This window comes from Urocampus carinirostris, chromosome 1 (genome assembly GCF_059441175.1).
Source record: "Urocampus carinirostris isolate Australia breed hairy pipefish chromosome 1, RoL_Ucar_1.0, whole genome shotgun sequence".
Taxonomy (NCBI): Eukaryota; Metazoa; Chordata; class Actinopteri; order Syngnathiformes; family Syngnathidae; genus Urocampus; species Urocampus carinirostris.
The window spans coordinates 34,428,303-34,453,857 of record NC_142349.1 but is presented as its reverse complement, the minus strand read 5'-3'; the positions used below and the strand labels follow the sequence as shown (position 1 = coordinate 34,453,857).

The window sequence follows — 25,555 nt, the reverse complement described above, 5'->3', positions numbered from 1 at the left end:
AACGGAAGTGTCTTACCATATTTGAGCAATGAATTATCAGTTGAAAAATATCGCTGACCACATTTGCACAACACCGCCTATCTATAAAAACTCATAAAAGCCGAACAAAAATGGCACCGAAAAGAAAATGATACTCTGCAGAAAACAAGCTGCTAATTGTAAATATGCAACTTAAAACAGTAATCAAGTAGTAAAAAGTTTGTAGTTAGCAATAAGCAGAGGTGACAGCAGAAGCAGAAAGAGAAAGCGGCTTATCGCCTACTTCCCAAGTTGGGGGAGTTTTTAGCGATAAGTGACACCAAAGGTGAAGATTTCATTGGATCTAGTGATATGGAGTTAAGCCGGTAGTCTGTTGAGCATGTTTTAAGCTAGAGTTATCTCAATGACTCTGAACGTGTTGTCGTTACTGACATTACCAGGCATGTCAGTCATGTAACTTGAGTGTACTATCCACCTATTCTACCCCGTTCTTTATTTTATTTTATTTTAAGTTGCCTTTCAAGATGACATGTACGTTTTTGGTGTTGGATTTTATCAAATAAATTTCCTCCCAAAATGTGACTTATACGATACTACCGGTACAACTTATGCATATTTTTTTCCCCTCTTAATCATGCTCTTTTATGGGCTGATGCGACTTATACTCTCTGGAGCAACTAAGAGTTCAGAAAATATAGCAATTATTTGCCACATGTCACAAATGGTTTCCTGAAAATATAATGGGTTTTTTTTGTGTTCAAATATTGTATATTTAGAATGTTTAAAACAGTATGCGAAGCAGGCCATGCCATTTTAATATTTTATTGCCATTTTTATTCCTTTACAGTAAAACAGAAGGTGAAGGTTAATATATATTTTTTTAAAAAGGACACACAAGTGGTGAGGGTTGCGGTATCAGTTGAGGAAACTGCCGACAAGGTAAGTGAACAAACACGACTACAAGAGCTAGAAGAAAAACAACATGGGTGTTGTTTTCTGGTTGGGACGCGCTAAAAAGAGGTTACACAGAAAGTCAAAGCAACCACAAATGAACATAGCATGTGTGTATGCATGTGTGCCATGCTTATTTCTGCACACCTCTTTTTTTTCCTTTCTAACGTTTTTTTTAGGTTGTTGTCGAATCCAAAGAGTGATAAACCGAATTCTGAGTTCCTACTATTAGAGTTAAATGCAGTATGTGCGGTCAAGCTGGGGGCCTACGAGTCATCTTCACCGTTGATACTGTCGCCGTCATCCTCCCCTTCCACATGTTCACCTTCCTCTTCTTCCTCCTCCTGCTGCTGCTGCTCTTGGCTCTTCATCTGTGTGAATTATTCCAAGAGTGAAATTAAAGTGAGTGAGACAAGAAAAAACACCCGCATTTACTATTCAGAACAGAAGCATTTAGCAGCAAATACAAGAAAAACAATTTTGATATTGCATGTTTGAGTCATTTATCAATTTTACTCAAATGTTTAACCCTTAACATTGCTGTAAAATTCACCCAATTCGAGACGTACCCAAAGTAAATTGAATGCTGTTCTTGAAATGTTTGTGGAGAATATACGCTTTTGGTCTCTTTTGAAAGATAACACTCTGAAGTTTTGTCAAAACCTGAAATAACCACTGCAAGTTTTTCTAACATTGAGTAATCTCAGTTCTAACACACAGAAAGAGAATGTTTTTATTCCAGCCTGATTTTTTTTTTTTTCCAATCAAAGGCCTACAAAAGGGTGCAGCATGGGCATCTTAGCTGGAACACAGGTGAGACAATAGCTTGAAGCCTTACCTAGTATACCTTGTCAAATTTGATCAAAATCTGAAAAACTAAACATTTTATTTTATACATTTTTCTCATGGTGGGGATAGGCATTTCCAAATGTGGCCATTTGGGGATGACCCAATTACAGCCCTTAAAACTTGTGTATTTTACTTTGGCCAATTTTTAAACATTGTGAAAGAGATTTAAATGTTTGACTTCTTTCTTAATATTAGTAAGTATATAAGTATATTATAAGTCAAGATGGCGGCGCGTTGGGTAGACGCTGCGGCTCGGGCTCCAGTTCGTCTTTTGTTTTTCAGTGTCCCCTGATCCCTCTTATTTTCCCTTCGACTCCCTTCGCATTTACAATAATATCCACTACATCCCGAGGGATATACAGAGACCACCGGATCTCCCTGGAAGATTTGCCGCCTGCCGACAATGACAACGACGGAGAAAAGGCTGAGCTAAGCTAAGAAGGCGACAACGACGGAGAAAAGGCTGAGCTAAGCTAAGAAGGCGACCACACAGACCAGCGCTCCCAAGCATGTTCAACCAACGCCAGATCCATCCGTCCACAATGAGTGAATTGAGCTGCGGACTTTTTTTTTTTGCCATCACGGAGTCTTGGCTTACCCGACGCCGCATTACATCACCGGCTCGAACGAGACGAAGATTCCGGTAAAAACAGGGGTTGGAGACTACGCGCTACAATAATAGCGGAACCATTGACACACACTGCTCACTCGATATGGAGTTTCTAGCTATGTACCGGGAGAGTTAACTGTGGTCTTTGTGTTTGCTGTATACTTTCCACCGCTAACAGTTTCACTAGATGCTAACGTTAGCATAGCGCTGAATCTCCTGCCCACTGCTAAAGAGCAGCTTGCACTACCCCAACAGAGCTTTATCGTCGACGGCGACTTTAATCGGGCATGTTTATGGACTGTACTCCCAAATCCATTCAATTTTGGACTCCGAAATCCATTCAATTGTGGACTGAGCAATTCGGAAAAACGCTGGACTATGTGTAATGTAAGATCAAACATTCGGTTGTGTCCGGCAACTCTGTTTGACCCCCCCCCCCCCCAAAAAAAACGGATACAACAGAGCAAACATTGGAGGAATGCTTATAGGTGGATTTTTTTTTAATCGACGCACACGTTCATGTTTTGATGTTAATATTTTACACGGTTGGATTCACTGGACATACGTGAATGTAAACACACCATATTTGCTGGGAATTGCATGACGACGTTATAGGTGATCAATACCGGCTTCATCGTTTTCAGTCATCTTGTTTCGGAATTAACGTGTTCTTTCTTTGAGGAGTATATTTTCCAATGATATGTGGCATGATGTATTTCAGTGACTGGTGACATCGTGAAGACACGACTTTATTTACCAATGTTGCGACGGCCCGCAAAATCCTTTATTTTTATTAGTGATAACTGTTGTTCATTTTTTTAAGTATTATTTGATGAATAAATAAGACTAAGGGTGTTCCTAAGCTGAGCTGGGCGGAAGCTGGTTTGTCGTTGTCCCTTGGACTTGAGTGTCTTTTGTAATCTGCGTTTAATGGACTGATTGTAGAATAAAGATGTTTGTTTTAGGTTACTTGAATACTGTCCTAAGCGTCCTTAATTTAGATCTATTTATATCAACAATAAGTATCCCCAGTCACTTCAGGTAACATCTAACACGTCCGCCTAGCTCTACCAAGCGTATAGATATCCAAGTAGTTCAGTATCGGGCAGAACTCCTTTAACAAGGGGTGTGGCCAGGTCAACATTTATGAGTGTCAATAGTTTTGAATACAGTAATCCCTTACTGAATCGCAGTTTACTTGTTGCCGTTTCGGTACTTTGCATATTTTTATCTTGCTTTGTGTTCTGCATCATGATTGGCTAAAGAGAGGTATATGCTTTCTATCACCAACAAAGTTAAAGCTCTTGACTTACTCTGGAGCCAAAGGCACCTTTTAGGGGCTCTCTGGCACTTTTGCCAAAAATGTTTAATGATAGAAAAAAAAGGGTTCCTGAGGACAGAAAAAGCAGTTTACCATAACCACATATTGGCAGTAAATTATCGTGTAATTTTAAGCGATCCAGGTCCTTAATAACTACAGTTTTGCAATAAAACAGAATATTTTAATCATAATGTGACAGTTCAGAAATTATTAATTGGGAAAAATTATTTTTAAAAGTATAGTACTTTTATTTGTTTAACACATACTTGAGCCTGTAAATTTGGTCGATATACTATAAAGGTTCATATATTTGGCGGGGTTTGACAATCATAGGACTTTTTGGGAACCCAACCCCAGCAAAAAACGAGGGATTAACGTAATGCAAAATGATTGCAGTTGTGCAAACAGATATGACTAAATCGTTTTTTGATGAAATATTTTATTCTCCTTTAGTCCTAAAGACAAAGGCAAAAGGGTTTCATTATTGGGTATCAAAGTAAATATTTTAAGTTTAAAAGAAAGTACAACCAAATATTGACAATTGTGAGATTTAAAACAAGAGATCAGATTTTATGTGGGCACTAATCCTCAAATTGATCAAAATACTAATTGTTTATTTCAATACGCACTACTCTGACAATTGTGTGCTGACTTCAACTTAAGATATTCAATTACTGTATAACTAAATTTTTTTCTTCCCTAATAAATAACTTAAAGCTTACATGACCCAATACACAAGGTTTTACTGCAAAACATTGGTTATAACTGGAATCAAACCGGCTTTCCAGCAGGGGGGGTTTTTAAGGGTTATTGATCTATCTTCGTTATTCATTATCCATTATCCGTTATCGGTCAGTTCATTATATGCTACAAAGCCTAGGAGCCGGGACACTTACTCTCAGCCAAAAGGCTAAGCTAAGGTCCTAGCCCTAAAGCCTTGTTGCGATCATTGCGAATGCACCGTTCCCGGAGGTACTGCAATACCGGGCCGATGCGTGGAGTGGACAGAGCAAGCTCTTATTCCATCTCCGGAGTGCAAAAATCAAAAAGGGCCAAGCTAAGGACCTAGCATCAAAAAGGCCAAGCTAAGGATCTAGCATCAAAGCCTTGCTAGGTATCTCCCCTGCCAGGTGCTGAATCCTATCCTCTGGATTTCTAGGGAGTGAGCCAAACTTATACCACTGGACTACCAGTAATTACATACAAAAAGGCATAGTGTTTTCTCTCATTACCACACTAGCTTTAGTCACGGTACCAGACAAATGTTAATTTTGCAGTGAATTTGACATGTTAAAGAAACAATACATTTGTCACAATGCTTAGAATAGGCCAGGAGAATAGAATTGTATTGTGTGATAATGAGATAAAAGGCAGTAGATTTGTCATATGTCAACAGTACCACTGGTTAGAATTCAGTGTGCTCACCGCAGTGACCCGGGTTCAATTCCTGTTGGATCCAACTGCAAAGTTTGAGCAGGGATAAATGAAACAAAAATGTACACCACATTCTATTAAAAAATAAGGGGTGTGCATTAATAACAAATAAATAAGGTATATGCAGATTGGGGCTGCACAATTTGGTGGGGAAAAAAAAACTAATTTTCAGACCAGTACTGCAATTTGGATTTGATTTTTGGTTTAAAAAGCCAAGCGCATTTTTCTGTGCTAGTTTGATTTTTTGTAAGTACTTAACCCTTGGATGCAAGTACTTCCTTGAGTGGGGTCAAAAACTAGTGGGGAAAAAAAAATACTGAAGGCATCATGTCATAAAAATCTATCACGCGGAAAACCTGGAAAATGACAATTACAACATTGTTGATTTTTAAATATTTTGAAGTTTAACAAGCTATGGGATCATTTTCAATCCCTCACTTGCATCTAAGGGTTAATTACAGTGACATGCTTTGAACTTAAGTGAACAGCACCCTCTTCTGGGGAGTGTTAAGGTTTCTGTCTGCTCTCAAGAGAATCACAACCATGGGTGTGTAACGTGCAACTTGCAAACTTTGCCTTGCCTTTATTGGCTAGTGCTGTTAAAACTCAAACTGTGACAATTCTGGTTAGCCCTACGCTCTATCACTCAAATTACAATGGGAAACTATACACCCTTGGGAAAAAACAGTGTCATACAATTACACTATCGCACTTCGCCACATCATAATATTGATCAGAATTTATTAATCGTGTAGCCCTAATGTAGATAGAGTTAAATGGGAAAAAAAAATCAATTCTGAAATATGCTGTACCATGAAAATAACAATACAGTTGCTCAGGTGATGACCAAAAACGGCTTACCAGTTTTTGAAGTTTGATCAAGTGACCCTCTCAAATTGAACCATAGATAAAAAAGGGTATCTTTCCTTAATATGACCATTTATTCAAATAATTATTTGCAACACGTTGTACAAGATGCCAGTTGTCATACCTCCTCTTCTTCCTCCAGCAGATCTCTCTCCTCTTCTTCTTCGTCGTCGTCATCTTCTTCCTCCTCCTCCTCCTCTTCCTCTTCTTCATCCTCGTCCTCCTCCTCCTCAGTGTCATCCAGCTCATGGCTATCCCGCTTCAGGTCAACATCGTTTTTGTTGCTAGAGTGAGGCGGGGAAGTAACTTCACCAGGCTCAGTCTTCACATCTTTGGATTCTGTCAGATTGGAAATTCAAAAGTTCACCAAGTTCAATTGCTTTTTGTTTTTTTAATAGAAACTCACAACAACAACTAACAAAACATGAACCCCCCTTACTGAAGAGCAAAAACATTTTTGAGCAATACAATCTGATTTTAACGACGAGATATTTAATACCATAAATTTTGGACTAAAGAGCCGCATGTGCAAATTTAGAAACTCGACTTTGACTTTCTACAGACAACACCAGATTTGGAGCCGTGGGCTAAAATAGCTATAAAAATTAATTCAAACACATCAATTTTTTTACATTAAACAAAAAATCTGCGGGGAAATGTCTAGTAAAGAAAAGTAACTGCTTTTATCTTAATTTATCATTGGTGTTCCAGCCACATTGCGCATTTGGTAAAAAGGAGGGTGGGGGCAAGTGATTCCATGCACGTGCTTTCCTTTTTTTCTAGAATGAAAATGGTGAAAGTAAGAAAAGCCCTGTCCGAATGAAAACTTTAACTCCCAAAAAGATGCTACGAGACACATGCACGCGCCATACACTTAGCTTGACAGAGGTGTCGGCAAGTGGAATATTTTGAAGTTACTAACGCCACCTTTCAAACACTCCTAAAAAGCAACTGTCGTAGTAGGGTTATCTAGATGCCACTATTCCGCGAAAAATTTAGGGAAAACAATTTTCAGGCGATTTACAAATATCCAACTGGAAATGATCTAAATGAATACTCTCATACCAGACTTCTTGCTGTGATCCTTCTCCATACGCTCCAGACTGTCTAGAAGGTCATCCACTTTGCTTTTAATTTGAGTCAACTCATGCTTAATGGTCTGCAGCTCGTCAACTTTAACTAAGAAAAAAATTGAAACAACATCAGATATATTTGCAATTCACGGCGACTAGCCAATCATCTAAAGCAGAGAACGGGAACATATGGCTCGCTTGCAGTTTTCATGAGTACATATAGCTTGGAGATAAAATAGAACTTATGCAATTATTTAATCTATTTTAGTTTGCAGAGTTGATTGGAACACATGCGAATCAGAGACAATACTGACAGTCAATGAGTTTGATACATTATATATATATATATATATATATATATATATTTAGATATTGGACACAGGCTCAGGCATACTTATTATTTCATAGATTTGATCTAATCTTTAAACGTCACATAGTGAAATAAAATGCCCTGAAGTATTAGTGTTTGTCTGAAGAGAGGGTTTGGCAGTTTTGTTTAATTTTGACCCAAAATATATGGTATGGCTCTCCCCCAAAAATATATATTTTCTTTTATGCTTTGATGCCTCTCTGAATGAAAAAGGTTCCCGACCTCTGATATAAAGCCCTACAGGCTGTTCTTTTTTGCCGCTTAACACATGAAACTTTACTCTTTTTATGGTAAATGATATGGCTTATTCATCATACCCTTGCCATGTTGTGGATCTCTGGGGTTAGATTTTAAAAATTTAGGAGTACACAGAGTGGTACCGTTATGTGCCACAACATGGCCAGAAGATCTGCGCCCTACTAAAAGTGATGCAGCAGGGTCCCTACAGATTGAGGCAAGTTAAATTCAAGAATGTTTTTGACTTGTTTTAATCCCTTTTTGAATCAAAAAAAAAAAAAAGTCGACTAGGAAGCACAATTGAAACAAACAAAACCAATAAGTAAAAATGATGTTTACAGTACTTCATGTATGCACAGTTAAAACTGGCAGATGACTACTAAGTCCAAAGAACTCTATTGCTACATTAATGAAGAGTTTTTATCATGAAGCTGAAATAATGACTTTTTAGTCCAGTTTAAAGACATTTTGAAAAACACTATAGTCATGAACAATTTTGAGTGTAGCATCTTAAAAAAACAGTTGAGAAAATAAAGCTTTGTACTTCTTGGATGTGGAAAATTGATAAATGTTTTGAAATATTTGTGTTTACATTGTTAAGACCATGGAAAATTGAATTTAAGACAATTCAATGCCAATTACGGCCAAATTTTTAGAATTATTTAAATGCGTTTAAGGACTTTTCAAGGGTCAGCTGCAACTCTGTGCAGTCTTACAAAATATAGTGGTACTTTTTTATATGAGCACCTCTAAACAAAAGTTTTGGTTGCAAGAAAAATCTTTCTCGCAATACCAAGGAAAAATCTAGTTCATGAGCAGTCCCAGAATCTACCACTAAAGACCCTTCAACACTCATGACTGCTCACTGCCAGCTTTAGCTTGTCCAGTTTGCAAATGAAAACTACTATGGGGTAACATTTTAATATTTTTTGTGTGGAAGTTCATTTTAAGGTACATTAACTTCAATTTGAAGGTTACAGTAAACGAGTGGGAAATTATCAACAGTCTCTTGAGCTCATACCTGCCAACCTCAGGCAATTGCTCCCCTTCTTAACTATTGCAAGTCCTCCTTGTTAAGTTTTACGATCATTTGCAATCCGGATGAGAGTCGAAATGGGCAAGAGGAGATCGGTCTTAATTTGTGGTACATTATTTTAAATCACAAATAAAGTACAGGGAACACATAGTCGTATGTAAAAGTTTGGGTACCCCTGATCATTTCCAGGATTTTCTTTTATAAATCATTGGTTGTTCTGATCAGAAATTTCAGTTAAATATATTATACAGCAGACAAAAACAGGGATTTCTGAGAAATGAAATGAAGTTTATAGGATTTACAGAAAGTGCGCTATAATTGCCTAAACAAAAGTAGGCAGGTGCATAAATTTGGGCACCCCAACAAAAAAAATTAAATCAATATTTGGTAGATCCTCCTTTTGCAGAAATAACAGCCTCTAAATGCTCCCTATAGCTTCCAATGAGGCTTTAGATTCTGGTTAAAGGAATTTTTGACCATTCTTTACAAAACATCTCCACTTAAGTCAGGTTTGATGGTTTCCGAGCTTTAAATCACACCACAAATTTTCAATAATATTCTGGTCAGGGGACTGAGATAGCCATTCCCGAACATTGTACTTGTTCCTCTGCATGAATGCCGTAGCAGAATTTCAACAGTGTTTTGGGGTCGTTATCTTGTTGAAGTATCCAGCCCCAGCGCAACTTCAGCTTTGTCACTGATTTCAGAACATTGTTCGCAAGAATCTCCAGCTACTGACTAGAATCCATGCGACCCTCGTCTTTAACAAGATTGTCAGTACCTGCGCTGGCCACACAGCCCCACAGCATGATGGAACCACCACCAAATTTTACTGTGGGTGGCAAGTGTTTTTCTTGGAATGCTGTGTTCCTCTTCCACCATGCATACCGCCCCTTGTTATGTCCGAATAACTCAATTTTAGTTTCATCAGTCCACATCACCATCTTCCAAAATGAAGCTGGCTTGTCCAAATCTGCTTTAACATACCTCAAGTGACCGTATGTGGCATGTGCGCAGAAAAGGCTTCTGTCGCATTACTCTCACACACAGCATCTTCTTGTGCAAAGTGTGGTAAATAGTTGAACGATGGGCAGTGACACTATCTGCAGCAAGATCATGTTGTAGGTCTTTGGACCTGGTCTGTGGGTCGAGTTTGACTGTTCCCACCATCCTTCGCCTCTGCTTAGCTGAGATTTTTCTTGGCCTGCCACTCCAGGTTTTAACAAGAACTGTTCCTGTGGTCTACAATTTCCTCACTATGTTCCTCACAGTGGAAACTGACAGCTGAAATCTCTGAGCTTGCTTTTTGTATCCTTCACCTAAACCACGATGATGACCTATCTTTGTTTTCAGGTCATTTGACAGTTGTTCTGAGGTTCCCATGTTGCCACTCTTCAGAGAAGATGCCAAGAGAAGAACTTGCAACTGGCCGCTTTAAATACCCTCTCTCAGGATTGGGTTCACCTGTTTATGTAGGTCAAAGGTCAATGAGCTTACCAAACAAATGTTGTGTTCCAATAATTAGTGTTTAAGGTATTCAAATCAATAAAACAAGGGTGCCCAAATTTATGCACCTGCCTACTTTTGTTTAAGTAATTATTGCACTTTCTGTAAATCCTATAAACTTCATTTCACTTCTGAGATATCATTGCGTTTGTCTGCTATTTGATATATTGCATTGAAATTGCTGATCCGAACCACGAATGATTTATAAACGAAAATCTTGCAAATGATCGGTGGTACCCACACTTTTGCATACGACTGTATATGTTGACAGGTCTGTGATTTCTGTAACACTTTCATGTGTTTTTAGTCATAAGAAAGATGTGTTTAAAAACTCTTTAGGGTTCACTTTAATGCTTTTATGGGGTCGGGAACAGGCCAATTAGTTTAAATATTTCAGATGAAAAACTGGCTCATAGCACAAGCAAGTCGAGGTCAGGCACGATTCTGGAATGAATTAAGCTCATATGAAAAGGTATCACTGTACCAACGATTACAATACAGGTTTTCTAAAAGTTACAATTTAGCTAGCTGACCTTTAAGTGACTTAAATGGCAACTTGGGGCAGGCAAGTTTAAGTACTCACTACTTCTAGATGAGTAAGTCCTCTGGCTGCTCTTGGAGGAAGAGGAGAAGCTGGTCTTAGGCCGCCGGCTGCTTCCCCCACCTCCTCCGCCACTACTGAGGCTGACACGGGGGCGCTTGGACGGAATCACGGCACGGGAAAGAGGTGGAGGCGGGGCGGGCACACGGGATGGGTACGAGTACATTCTGTGGCGTCAAAAACAATCAAAAGTGTGGCCAAGAAAGTTCTCCAGAGCAGTTTTTGTCACACCTGTCGTAGTATTCTCTCTGGAAGTCGTAGTCAAGTTCAAATGAGGAACTGCTATGTGGGGGGAGAATAGCAAGGTTCAAACTTGCATTGGAATGTGGGCTAAAATGATTCATTGTGTTAGTTAGGATCCATAGTATGATGATCAAACTTGCAATTACCTGTACATGTCACCAGCGGAACGTTTCGAGGTTTTGGAGCGATGAGGTTTGGGCTCACCGGCTAAGTTGATGTCTAAGAAGGACAGACATGTTTTGAATGCAACATGAAAAGTGAATTTAGTCTCCAAGTACGCCAATAGTAGTAGTTCCTATAGCGTAATACACATCTGAACAACCAGAGTAAAACAGCCATACTGGATAGGTTCATCTCAAGCAGGGTTTGTACACTTTTTTTCAAGGTCAAATTCAAGCACTTTTCAGGACTTTTTTTTTTCAAATTCTCCTGTACCATTAAATGAAGAAATCCAGTGTGAATTATTTATCGTGCAGAGACAAATCTCTCCCCATATTAGGTGTAAGGTAAAAATGAAAGCGATATGTACCCCAGATTTTCAGTTGCAGGAAGTTTGTCCCATTACAATTTACCACTAGGAAATTATTTTTCAGCCTGGCCTACAATGAATACCCATGATTGATATGTAACCTTTGCTCTCATACATATTCCACAGGGCCCTGTTTAGATGTAGCAACACCGGTCCTCTTGGGCACGACTTGTAAGGGACGATGACTATCCACTGGAAAATGTTATACAAACTAATGTTTGCTGCAGTTAATCACGAGGGAAGAAATGCAATAGCAAAGTCACTAGAGAGCTGTGTCAGCGTCATTTTTAAGCCAAACTGTTGTAAAACAAAGTCAACAATTTCAAGCATTTAAAAGCACCTCACACAAAATTCAAGCACTTTTCAATTCTCGAAAAAAAAAAAACAACAACACAAAGATGCAAGCATTTTTAAGGATTTCAAGCACCCGTACAATCTTTGAGCTAGTGAGGTCCCGGTTATGGTGATGGTGTTCTTTGACCATTAGGCTACATTACTAGCTCCCTTGTTGTCAGGATTAATTAGGTAAATGCCAGTTTGGTCTCTGGTGTGGGGAAAAAAAGAAGCAAAAAAAAAAAAAAAAGTCTTCTTTACCCAGCACTTGGCCAACGATCATGCGGCCGTCCTCCCCGGCGACAGCAGATCGAGCGTTACGCTCATTGGCGTACTGCACGAAGGCATAGCCCTTGTGCACAGAGCAGCCGACGATCTTCCCGTACTTGGCGAAAATAGCCTCTACGTCGCCCTTTGTCACTATTAAGGTGTTGAGGTTGCCGATGAACACTCGTGAGTTGAGCGAGCGCGGGTCTGTCTTGTTGGTCACGTTACTGGCTGCCATCAGGCTGGCTGTGGGCGAACGGCTGGATGGAGGGTGAGGAGGAAGGGGATCATGACGACAAAACAAAAAGCATGGTCTTTTAACCACCATGTGGCAAGCAAGACACCAAAACGTCTTCACTATGGACAAACGAAGAGCTGGACACCTCTGTTGGTGAGTGATGTTACCTGTAATGACGCTTGCCAAAGAATTTGTGTGTTTCATCATTTCACATGTTACTTTGAAACCAAAAGTAATTTTCTTCAAATTCTTGTTACATTTATTAAAAATCTAGGTGATTGTGTGAAACTGAGGATCGCAAATGTTAAGGCGTTGCTACTAAGATTACACGGCTTTGATGAAAGTCAACATTTTGTTCATTTTTCATGTTTAATACATATGGAATATCAAATTCAATCAGAAGAAAAATTGGTAAACTGAAACTTTCCCTTAACCAACATGGGACACCAAATGCAGGATATGTCATATTTCAATTCATCACCATCCTGTAACTAGTAAAAGGTTCCTACAGCTTCAGGCAAGTTAGATTTAAGACTTTTTAATGCCTTTTGAAATTAAATTTAAGACCAAGTCGACAAAATCCCCCACAAATGAAAAAACAAAACAAAAAAAATATTTCTTGCAAACAATACCCCTGTACACATTATATGGCACAGCTTTTAGCCATGGAAAAAAACATTTGTCAGACAGCCACTTTTCATTATATTAACACTCTCCCACGGTCCAAAGGGAACATCCCTGTCCGGAGTTGCTATGTGTATTGTGGGTAAACCTAAGACATGTATCCGCTTTGAAAGGCCCGACTGAAACCACAACACCGTTTTGATAGTTCCGTTATTGTTGTCGTGCGATGTTGCCACGAATGTAAATTGGTGTTTTATTAAAAAAAACAATTGATAAATATAACCAAATTATTTTAGTTCAAATATAAATCTTAGTCATGTGTTTACATTTTTAGGACTTTGTGGATTTACAACACTTTAAGGCCAATTAAGGCTTAATTTCTAGAAAAATTAATTCAATTCAATTTAAGACTTTTAAATGATCCGCGGGAACCCTGTAATAGGGCTGTGCACTCTTTATTTTTTTGTAACAAATTGTCTTATCAGAAGTAAGTTGGTGGAGGTTTTTTTATACAAAGTACACAAACACAGCATCGGGTGATGTTTAAGGTACATAATCCAATGAAAAATAGTTTTTTGGGAAATCCCTAAATGAACCCAAATTTTAGGAATTATATCCTGTTTCTTCCGGACTATAAAGCGCAATGTAAAATTCCAAATTGGCCCCAAAATTTGAAAGTTCGCCCCATATCTTGGTACGCCCATACACAACAGAATAGATTGGATAAGAATGGAAATCTGTACAGTATTTCTAGGGATGCGTTACTACACAGGATTTGATGGTATACTCCTGTACTTGAGCAATGATTGATCAATACTCATCTCTGGCCAAAATCTCAATAGATCGTATGCAACGGGATTCGAACCAGGTCATAGTGGATAGGGCGCCAACAATTTACCACTAAAACTACAGTAGTGCAGTTATCAAAAAAGGCATTAGAGCTCATCTCGTTATTATAGTATTTTAGCTTAAAACACTGATTTGCATTATTAACCTTGATGAGAATGTTGGGAAAGACAGAAAAAGAAAAAGGTCTTTCAATTAAATACTGTACAAGCTCGCTTACGTACTTATGCGGTACATATTAAACAGAGAATTTTTGATTGCCGTTACAATGTTTTGCGATTTCAATCAGCTATGCTTCTCGACTGATTAACCCAGTCATTGCACCATTATATGTCCTAAGTACATAAAGAGCCCAATGAAAATGCACAAATGGGATAACCCTTACTGTAGTCTCAATTTCATGCAGCTTATAGTTTGGTGCACCTTATGTATGAATATGTATGACAAAAGGCTATTTTGGGGGGAGGACATTTTTGTACACTGTGCCTTATATTGAAGAAAGCACGGTACACGAGAACTTCCAAAATCAATATGAATAAAGCTTTTGTAGCGGCCACCCCAAACATTCAAATTGATCAATTCAAAAGAAATGAGCTCGTTTTGATATTTTCACGAGAGTAACCCCCCAAAATGAAGGATTATTCACTTATGTTTTAAAAGCCCACCCCTCCTTTGAGCCTGCCAGCATCATACAATGGAATGTGTAGCCATAATTATAAATTTGAAGTCAATTTTGGTAGGGACCAAAAGGAAGTTGGATTCCTGGAATGAGACGCAGATGACATAATTCAATTGTTTTTGATTTATCACTTCTCTCTTTTTTGGGACACCAGAATACCAGTTTTGATAGATTGTCTAGGGTCCGCATTCTGACTGAACAATCATAAAACAGCAGTGGGATCAATAGTAGGGAACAGAGGAAAACTGTTGAGTAAAGGTTGTTTCGATTCATCGGGACTCACTCCATAGTGTCTGTGTGCAGGGCAGTCGTCTGTTCTGACACTGGGGGTTGGGGCTCACTTTAGCCTGGGGTCTCGAACCTTCACCTTTTCACCCCTCTTTTCTCTCTTGCCTGAGATTTTAAACTGAGGCGACAGAAAAAAAAACCACACACACACCTCGGTCACACTAAGCAGGGGTTACAGCGCAGCAAGTCTTCTTACCTGTGTGCAGTGTAGGGAGAAGTAGTAGTGGTGTTGGTGAGAGGTTGAGTGGCTCGTAACAGAAGCACACAAGCGACTTTTCTCATTTCAATTTAGTTTGAAACTGCAATGGTATGTCTCACCTTGACCGGATTGCATTTGTAAGGTCATTTATCTCTCTTTTTACTTCCGAATAAAAATATGCAGTTAACGTTAGGACAGTGGTATAATAATATACAGTATCTGAAATATGTTCTCCAACACATTATCATTTAATTTATTTTTTTAATATACAATTTAATTCTTGTGAATTCAACGTTAAGTGACTTTGCACTATTTTTTTTGGTTTTGCCAGCACAAGTTCTTATGCATTATCAACAACATTAAAACTGTTATGAAGATAAATGTCAACAATTTCAGAAATTTATGCTATAGCTGTGAAAAGGTGGAACCATTTGCAAACTACCATTTATGGTTTCATTAAACACTATCTGATAAACCATTCCTGCAGCAAGGTGGTTTAGATGGCACCAAGCAGCAAATACAGTCACATGGGTATCAAAGAAGACAGACTGAAGTTGCCCTACAAGAACCGGTATTTCAAGATGTGCATTAACTTCACGTTTTAATGAAAGCACCATTATAAAAGCATGACAAGAAGTAAAACCCACATATCAACTACTGCTGCAATCACTGCTGTCAAGTTTAGTGGTCGGATGATTTGAACAGATGACAGCGGTTGGACAGAAGTAAGGAAAAATGAATGTCATTAAGTGCCTCAATTACAACGACACTAGAATGCACCTAGCCCATCTAATTTTGATAGAAAAAATAAGTACGTTATAAAAATAAAAAGTGTCTCAAATACCATTGTCTAAAAAGAGATGAGACGTCAATGTCGATTTTTCTTGTACCTTCCATAGAGATTTGAATTTGTCAAAACACGTTCCAAATTTTTCATATGTAAAAAGTATCGGTATCCAAGTAGATTCTAGTGAGGTCGTTGAGATGAAAAAAAATTATCTTCTGATTTAATAAATAACCAAAGGATCTTCTATCCAAATTATTATTAAACTCTCAAAAAATAAATAAATTTATTTACAAATAAAAACTTTAACTAAAAGTAATCACAGTTGTATCTTTTGAAGCACTAAATGTGATAATTTGCATTAAAAAACTCAATACAATAGGGCTACTACAGACGTGTTTAATTGCATGAAATGTATATTGAGTGATAACATTTTAAAAAGAGCAAGTGCAGAAAAATGTAGCTAGCTTTTGGAATGTTGGCCATCAGCGAAAAAAAAAATAGTCTTAGAGGGTACAAGAAGAGACACATTCTAAGAAATCCAAGTGAGTTCAATTCAAGTGAGAGCAATCACATTGTCTTAAACAGCGCGCCGTGACTTAAGTTGTAAGTAAAATAACATTGGGATGGCTTTGTCCTTCTATGTTATCTGGGTAATGATTGGTAGTCAGCAAAATCAGCTTTGAGAGTAGCACTTGGCTTTGGCAACATCCAGTGGACATATTTAAAAATGCAGGTAATTGTATGGGGCTCATTTTCTTCTTGATGTTCTACCCTCTTTGTCTCACTGGCTGAACAGTCTTTTCTTTAAAGGTTTTAATTAATTTTCTCTTAAATTATTGTGTGTAGTTGTCAAGGGGATATATAGTAAAGTCTTGCACAGATGAAATTCCATTTTTTGTTTCTACCAATAATTATTTCAAACGCTGAATGTTTCAGTTGTAAATTTTCTCTACGATTTCAGGAACTTAGGTTGTGCACAATACAGCAGTGGTGGTGGTGGTATTTATTCCATTTTTCAAACAAAGGACAGAAGTTTCGTTATTGACAACTTACACTTGTGTTTCCTCCTCATAAATGTTGTATATTCCTGATAGTTTATTGTGACAACTGAAGATGGAGGCAAAGAGGAATTGATCCACCCCATATATTCTTCAAATATAAACCACCATAATACTTTAATTAGTATAAAATATTTTAATTAATTAAAAATGTGTAAGAAAATAGCAGCCACGTGTAGTCCATGTAAAATTATTGAGAAAAATATTGTCCCTTGTCCTCAAAATGGCCCCCGTCATCCTCAGCATCACCATGGGAAAAAAAAACACTCCAAAAAGAAAAATGTAAAAACAACTGCACAGTCTGATCGTGAAAAGCAAAAATAATGTTTAAAAATTAAAAGAGAACTCCTCAAACACTGCTCAATAGCGCCATCCCTTGGCTTCAAAGTGTGTCACACACTCCCGTTGCGCTTAGCCTTAGCTAGGCTCCGGCTAACGTGCTTAATGTTAGCCTGGCAGCTAAAAATCAGAATTCCACCCCCAAAAATAGCAAAATCAACAAAAGTCTGCGATTTCTGTTCTATAACCTGGAAGGGCGGGGGGTAAAACTAGCAAATTAGACGAGCCAAATTGCGTGTCTGAACGTGAATTGGAGGGGGTGGGGGAGGTCGTTTAAAAAGCGTGACAAAAACACATCAGTCCAGTCAAATGGTCGGATTCCCAATCAATCTCCAGAAAAATAAATCTAGGCCAACTTGCAAAACTGGAAGAAAATGCAGCTAGGATGCCTCCAAAAGATTTCTTTGTGGTTCAAACAACAACCACTGTGTTTTTCCTTTCCTAAATCGGGGGAGCAGCAGGAGGAGGGCGACTAGCTTCTAGCTCGGCAAAATAGAAAAAGCATCGATGAAAAAAAAATCCGAAAAAGGAAGGAAAAATGGAAAAATAGCTGGAAACAAAATACTCACCGCGACCCTTTACGAGCACAAAGTGCCTTGTTTTTCGGTAAAATCACTCAATTTTTGTGTTATTTATGTCGTCTTATTGGCGAGCGCAGGCTTTTTTTTTTTTAAAGTGAAGCCTCCGGTGAGCAGCAAGCCAACTAGCTTCTCGTCTCCTCTTTCAACTAACGTCACTGGCTAATGGCGCACTTGGGGAGCGCTCCTTTTACTGTTCGGCGTTGTGCTCGTGAGCGGGCAGCTGGGGGGCGGGAACTTTCCTCTGCACGGGGAGACGGGTCTCGCTTGCTGAATGGCGGGCTAGCGGTGTGCCTTGTAATGCATAACCGTCATCACTCTTTACCCAATAGTCACAAAATGGTCTTTTTACAGAAGCCACACTTGAAACGACGGCTCCCCTATATAGTCACTCAATGTGGACATTAAACTATAAACTAATACAGTTCCCAACCATATTTGAGCGCAAATTGCTCATAATTTAAGCTCAGCATCTTGTATGGGCATTTGCAAGGTCGCTGATGCAGTTTTAAAGTTTATCGATAGATAGAGCTGTTGAACAATCAGTGGAATGGAAACATAATGAAAACACGAAGCCGTTGTACTGTATTTATTGTGTTAATTTTCATTGCACTATAGTTACGATACATTTACAACTTAGGCTAGTCTTCGAGCACTATTAACAAATTCTTATATGATCTTATTTTTAACATGTGTTTATTATCTTGTGCCATGTGTAATCCTTTCGTAGACAATGTTTGCCACGTTGTTACAGATTACAATAAGAATATTCTAATTTATTTCAAAATATAACTAGAGCAGGACATGGGATCAAACTTTCCTGTGTGGAGTTTGCATGTTCTCCCTGTGCTTGCATGGGTTTCCTCCTGGCACTTCGGTTTCCTCCCACATTCCAAAGACATGCATTTCAGGTGGATTGGCCGGTCCAAATTGTCCCTACGTGTGAATGAGCGAGTGAGTTGTCTATCCCTGTGTGCCCTGCGACTGGCTGGCAACAAGTTCAGGTTGTTCCCTGACCACTGCCCGAAGATAGCTAGGTTGGGCTCCAGCACCTCCGCGACCCTACTGAGGATAGGCAGTGCAGGTAATGCAGGGGTGGCGAACAAGTTTGACACAAAGAGCCGAAATTTTTAACTGTGAGAGTCAAAGAGCCACACCAAGCAATGACCTGCCATGACAGACAGACACACACAAACACACACAATTAAAACATATTATTTCCCATAACACACTCCTCTCCTAACAATACAACAAGTACTGTATTGTTCTTAGAGGTAAGATCGGGCCCAAAAAAAGCACCCGAGCCCGACGCAGGCCCGAGGGGTATTAAACCCGACCCGGACCGAGCCCGACTAATTAACTGGATTTGCTGGCCCGGCCCGAGGGGGCCCGAAATTACATATTTTATTTATAAGGAGGGGTGATTTATGATAACAAATTAAACTCTGCCTTTTGTTACAACATCTAGGCCTAAGTTAAATAAAACTGTATAAACATTTACATCTTTTATATTTCTGTGTCTGCACTGCAGATGTTACATTAAGCGACAATCTGTCATTGACGGTTTTTTTTTTTTGAGGTAGCGAAAACATTTAAGGGCGTCCGTCATTTTGACGACTTGATCATTGGGCCATAATCCACAGCAGCAGTAGTAGTACGTCCTTAAGATTTTAGCGCGGCACTATCATTGAGGGGGTGTTGACGTGTTGTGCCCTTTTCCGACTCCTATGCACCCCCCCCCCCCCCCGATCGTATTCTATATAAAACGCTTATTAAAACAATAAAGCGAGCTAATTAGAATAATTGGGAGATCCTAGTCTATATAACGCGTTTATTTAAACAATAAAGCGTGATTTTATTCTGCAAATTGCGTTTTTTAACGCGGATGAAAATGTCACCAACGTCAATGTACACTTCCGACAAAAGCGATCGTATTCTATATAAAACGCTTATTAAAACTCTTACCAGAGTGCATTTTCCTCGTCAGTTCTCCTCTCTTGAGTTTATCCTTAACTTCTTGTTGGTCCGACTCCATATCGGGGATACCAGGCCAAAATCACGCGAATTTGCGGAGGGGAAGATTATTAAGAGGACAGCATTCACGTCACGTCACGTGCACAGAGCATGCTCTGGCTCCGTTAAAAGCAATTACAGCTCCTTCTCCGTTTTATCCAAATTATTTATTTTATAACAAGTATTCCTTGGTCTAGTATCCATACATAGTTTAAGTATATATTTTTAATGAACATATATTTATAATTATTAATTAATTAAAAAAAATAAAAATAAAAAAAAAAAAGCAGGACCGAACCCGACCCGACCCGACCGTATGACTGACATTTCAGGCCCGACCCGGCCCGAAATTGCCTCGGGTTCGGGTTCGGGCTCGGGCCATGAATCTTAGCTCTAATTGTTCTTGTGTTGATTTCAAGGAAAGTGTCCACCCTCAATACACACACACACACACACACACACACACACACACACACACAAACATGAAACAAGCAAAGAGCCACAGTATATAGAAAATATCATGAGGCAAAGAGCCGCATTCTCATTGGCCAAGAGCCGCATGAGGCTCTAGAGCCACGTGTTCGCCACCCCTGAGATAATGGACGGATGGCTGGATAGAGCAAACATAAACAACCAGTTCCTTGAAAGTTAACCTATCCTTTTATGAAACAATTGTTATTTTTAACCTGTACCCCAACTACCCCATAAATTAAAATACATGGATAAACCCCCAATAGAATAGAATAGCTTGGTAAAAATCTCTATACACAATAAGACCAAAAATATCAAGAGACCAAAACAGACCAGGAAACCCCAGAGCATTCGTTTTAGTTCTTTATTTAAGGAAGCGTTCAGGGCGTGCAGGAGACGTGATGACCGTCAAACGTCAGCAGCGGCGCCGGGGAGATAGCTTCGGATCAAGTAGGCAATCGGAGTGCGGAAATCAGGCAGGTCGTGTTTACCGGGGCTGGAGAGGAGATCGAAGCGTGGGACGAAAACAGGTCGGATCGGAGGCAGGCAGAAACGGGTAAGCAGAGTTCTTAGACGAATGGGAAATCAGGAGAAACACACAGAGTTACAAATGTACACTCTGTCACGGAACTTAAGAGCGAAGTGCTAGCCAATCAGAAGGCGCCCACCCAGGCGCCACATGATTGCTCCAGGTGATCAGAGTTAGTAATCATGACAAAAAAAATAAAGATAAAACATCAACAATTACTCAGAAAATCCAACAGCCAGTAATAAATGAATCCACAGTTTGTGTTGGCTGCACTTATATGAAAGTGACAGTGTGTACTGATAGATGTTGTTGTATTGTTTAGTGCAACTGAAAAACAAGTACTAAAAAAGGACAAAGAAGATTACAAACTACTGCATAGAGACTCAAAGTGATCAAACTGCATCATTTTTCTTCACATTTGTTTTTGGCTAGCCTTTTTTTGGGGTACCTGTAGCAGAAAGATGGTGGACAATCGCGTCAAATCATACAAATTTCTCAACATCCAGGGGTTTTCAAAAGAATGTGCGTTTATATCACTGCGGGGAATGAAGTGGCCTACAGGAAGAAGGTGGCGAGTCTGGTGACATAGTGCGAGGCAACAACCTCACCCTCAATACGGACAAGACAAAGGAGAGGATAGAGGACATGAGAAAGAGGAGGAGACCTCATCAGCCACTATTTATCTGGGAGCGTCAAGTAGAGCAGGTGAGCAGCTTTAAGTACCTCGGCGTGCACATCGCTGAGGACCTCACATGTACCCTCAACACCACACAGCTGGTCAGGAAAGCTCAACAGCGACTGTACTTCCTGTGGAGGCTGAGAAAGATTGGATTGTCAAGCAAGATCCTCAGCAACTTCTACAGCTGTATCATGGAGAGCATCTTGACCAGCTGCATCACTGTTTGGTACGGCAGTATCACAGCCATGGACCGCAAAACGCCTGTAGAAAGTGGTTAGGAACGGCCAGAGGATCACCATGACTCCACTACCCTCTCTGCAGACCATATACCGCCGCAGAGTCCACAGGAGGGCTGTTTCCATCATTAAGGACCCCACCCACCCACAACACGGACTGTTCACACTTCTGACCTCAGGACAGAGGTACAGGAGTGTGAAATGCAGGACAAGAACTGTTTTTACCCCTTTGCCATCAGATTCTTAAACAGCTGCTGATCGAACAATACAACACAGACACGTTCAGCACACTCCAGACACTTTAAACTGTTTTATCTTTTTTTATCATATTGCCTTAACTCATCTTGAGTCAATCTTATATTTTTATCTTTTAATATTTGTTATATTCTTTTACTTGTATACAGTTTCTTAGTTCTATTATGCTGACAACTGTGTGAACAGCAAAGTAAGAATTTCATTGTGCAGGGAATCGTGGTTCTTTACTTTGCATATGACAATAAACACTTTGAATACCTGAATACTTGAGTACCTGGTTCATTATGTTGTTTTATTTTTTTTAAACCAATGCCAGTTAGAAATACATTTTCTTGAAAACTACAATTTCCCATGATATATTCTTAAAACCAGTCTGCAGGCTACTTGGGTGGTCTTAAGGGGCTACCCAGTACCCACGGGGACCACGTCGGAGACCGCAATGTACAATAACGATTGTACTACACAGTATTGCTTTCAGGTGACCAAAGAGTGCAGATCATACGTGGCAGCTTCATTGTCATTGTATGGAAACAATAAACGTGCCCCTGGAAAAATGTATTCCTCCATATTTCTATATTGCTTATGAAAGGTGAAATTCAATGACATATACAGTAATCCCTTGATTATCGCGGTTAATGCGGACCAAAACCACCCGCGAAAAGTGAAAATCCGCGAAGTAGCGACGCCCCTTCAAAAATGCTTAAAAACTATATATCTTTTTAAAAATATATATTTTATTTTATTATTATTTTTTTTTAGACGCGCGAAGCTCTGGACCCGTGAACGTGGAACTGCGAAGTAGCGACGCCCCTTCAAAAATGCTTAAAAAAAATAAAATTAAAAAAAATATTATTTTATTTCATTATTATTATTTTTTTAGACCCGCGAAGCTCTGAACCCGCGAACGTGGAACCGCGAAGTAGCGAGGTCCCACTGTATTTAATTTTAGCACATGGTTATGTTCATTGAGATCTTTCTGACAAGATACGTTATTGCTGTGCGGAATTTGAAACCTTGTTACTCTTCGCCGCCATCTCCTGGCTTAAGGTCATGATTGCAGCATCAGACAGCTTATTCATGAAGCGCGTGCAAGTATGTGCATTTCTCAGACACGCTCGAATAAACCCTTTTTTAAAATAATCTTTTTGGGGGTTTGGGTTGGCCTTTGGACTGTTTTGATGTAAAACAGCCCTCTTCTTAATTTTAACATTTTCATGGTACACTAACAAAAAAGTACGGTGACGGGCAAAAAGTCACTCTACAACCTCCCTCTGTCTCCCCCCTTCCCTTCTGCCTAATGGGTTGTGCGTCCCAACCAGCTTTGGCGCAGAGGAAAAAAATATAAAAGCAGGTGGACATTGTTAACACTTAATAGAGAACATATTCTATCTCTCTTTAAATGAGAAGAAATTCCAGTTATTGCATGGTGTTCCATCAATGATTACAAATTTCATGTGGCGTGCATTGACCTGTGGTCCAAAAATATGTTAATGCATCATAATTTTATTTAACTTTCATTGCCAATTGCCCACCTGGTTCTGCAGTGTTTGTTTATGACTATTCACATATACGTGTATGTTTTGCTGGGATTCTCCGATAAAGAGCTTGCCTTGCAGTTTGATAGTGTAACAAAATCCATCCTTTGTGGAGATCTTCCATGAGGCTCATGCGGGGAACAGATGTTTGCTTGTTCTTTCCTGCATTTTTGTTATGATGACATCCGCACATGCGACTGCATAAACGCGTCAGCAAAATTTTTACTGCCGATGATTGCCTGTACAACTTATTCGTAAGAGAATTTGAGTAAAATTAAACAAATTTGAACGTTTTACGGACCTTTTCGGAACAAAGATTAGATTGACTCTAAAAGACTTCTTGCTTGATGTAAATTCTTTGAAATCACTATAATTGTAAGAACACAATATAAATATTTTATTGGATAAATACATGTTGTAAATGAATGTCCATTGTCAAATTACGTTGTAATTCCAAGAATATTTGTCAATTTTTTTTAAAAGAAATTAAGTAAAGTAGTAAAAAAAACTGAAAAAAAACGGACGATTTCAACTTTAAAACAGACAAAAAAGAAAAATCCCTGACTAATGTTATCACACATGTACAGTGGAACCTCGGCTCTCGACCATAATCCGTTCCAGAACCCTGTTCGAAAACCGATTTGTTCAATCACCAAAATCGTTTTTTCCCATTAAAAGTAATGTAAAATCGTTTTAATCCGTTCCAACACCCTCAATGTTTACCACGAACGTAAACATGAAGCTAACCCAGGCTAATCGTGCGTTCGCGTTAGTACGAAAGATTACGCTAACATGAACGTGTAAAAATAAAAAGATCAGGTCGTTTACACGTCATTTAGCACCTGGGTCTCCACGACTAGTGGTGAGTGGTTAAAGGATAAAGAAAAGATTTATGAATAGGATTTCTTACCTTTGTGGTGGTCTGCTGAAGCTCTATTCCCTCGAAAGAAGCGAAACTCGCACATCTTCTTCATATTTTGCTATTATTTCTTTCTTAAATACAATAGTTGTACGCACTACTCTTCTTTTTTCACCTGTAGCAACTTTGCTGCTTGCACCGACCTTCTTCCGAGGCATAATTAGGGGTTAAAACACTCCGTTCACCGATATTAATAACAAAAGCAAAAAGGAGTGCGCGCTCACGTGACAACAGTTCTTTACGAGGGGTGGGGGCAAGCTACACCCGTACGCCGCTCAGCATCGCCCCTAGCGTACCGGCGTTCGAACTCCGATTTTTTGAACGAAAAGCGAAGCAAGAATTTCTCGAAATTTTTGGTCGAGAACCGATTTGTTCGAACTGAGAGGCGTTCGAAAACCGAGGTTCCACTGTATATATGTAGAATACGAAATGGTATTGGATTTCGAAGTGCATTTCACTGTTATGATGACGATCAATTTGTTGTTGTGAGTTGAATAGAATTTACATGTGAAACACACAAGAACATTAACACTCATCTCTGGTAGCGTGACTAAAATGAGTGTGATAATTAGAAAAAAATCTACAAGTTTATCGCAACTCAACTAAAACCACTAAACTGATCTTTTACCTGTTAAGACTGTGCGTGACACAACAAAAAATCATGTTCCATGGACTTTTTCATTGAAGAACCCACAGACATTGGCAGTTCTACACTCAATTACTCCTTGGGGTCGACCACTTCCATTTCACACAGTTCAGAAAAATGCGCAGACTGTATTTTCAAAGTAAAGAATAATTTGCTTTACTTGGAAGACAGATGCCGCCAACTAATTATTTCATGTATCATAAAACAGTGAATCTTCCCTATGCTTTTTTTTTAAAATGACTATTATCATCCCTTTTCCCCCCTCTTTTTTATTTTTTTCTGGGGGTGAGGGTGTTTTGGTATTTCAGAGGCTTGTATGTTTCAAGAAGTTGCTTCTTTCTGAATATTGAGTATATTGTACAATTGAGAATGCAGAATGTCACACGTTTTTTATCTATCTTTCCTTTGCAATGGAGAGCGAAACAATACC

General features: G+C 39.1%; 1 protein-coding gene and 1 pseudogene across 4 annotated transcripts; both read right to left on the bottom strand.

The window, feature by feature from the left end:
- Positions 1-804: 804 nt before the first annotated feature.
- LOC148374434 (heterogeneous nuclear ribonucleoprotein C-like) lies at positions 805-18,049 on the bottom strand. 4 transcript variants are annotated; one of them, XM_088336430.1, is made up of 9 exons: positions 17,834-18,045; positions 14,877-14,999; positions 12,201-12,466; positions 11,224-11,296; positions 11,066-11,113; positions 10,817-11,001; positions 7,077-7,190; positions 6,136-6,350; positions 805-1,301 (listed from the first exon to the last, which is right to left on the bottom strand). In XM_088336430.1, exons 2-9 carry the CDS (start codon positions 14,879-14,881, stop codon positions 1,197-1,199), a joined length of 1,011 nt encoding a protein of 336 aa, XP_088192556.1. In that variant the 5' UTR covers positions 14,882-14,999; positions 17,834-18,045; the 3' UTR covers positions 805-1,196. The 4 variants fall into 4 exon arrangements, with proteins under 4 accessions (XP_088192556.1, XP_088192531.1, XP_088192547.1 ...); XM_088336405.1 differs by having other exon boundaries at positions 11,066-11,164; positions 17,834-18,043; XM_088336421.1 differs by having other exon boundaries at positions 11,066-11,116; positions 17,834-18,041.
- Positions 4,661-4,803, bottom strand: LOC148374435 (U2 spliceosomal RNA; annotated as a pseudogene).
- Positions 18,050-25,555: the final 7,506 nt, after the last annotated feature.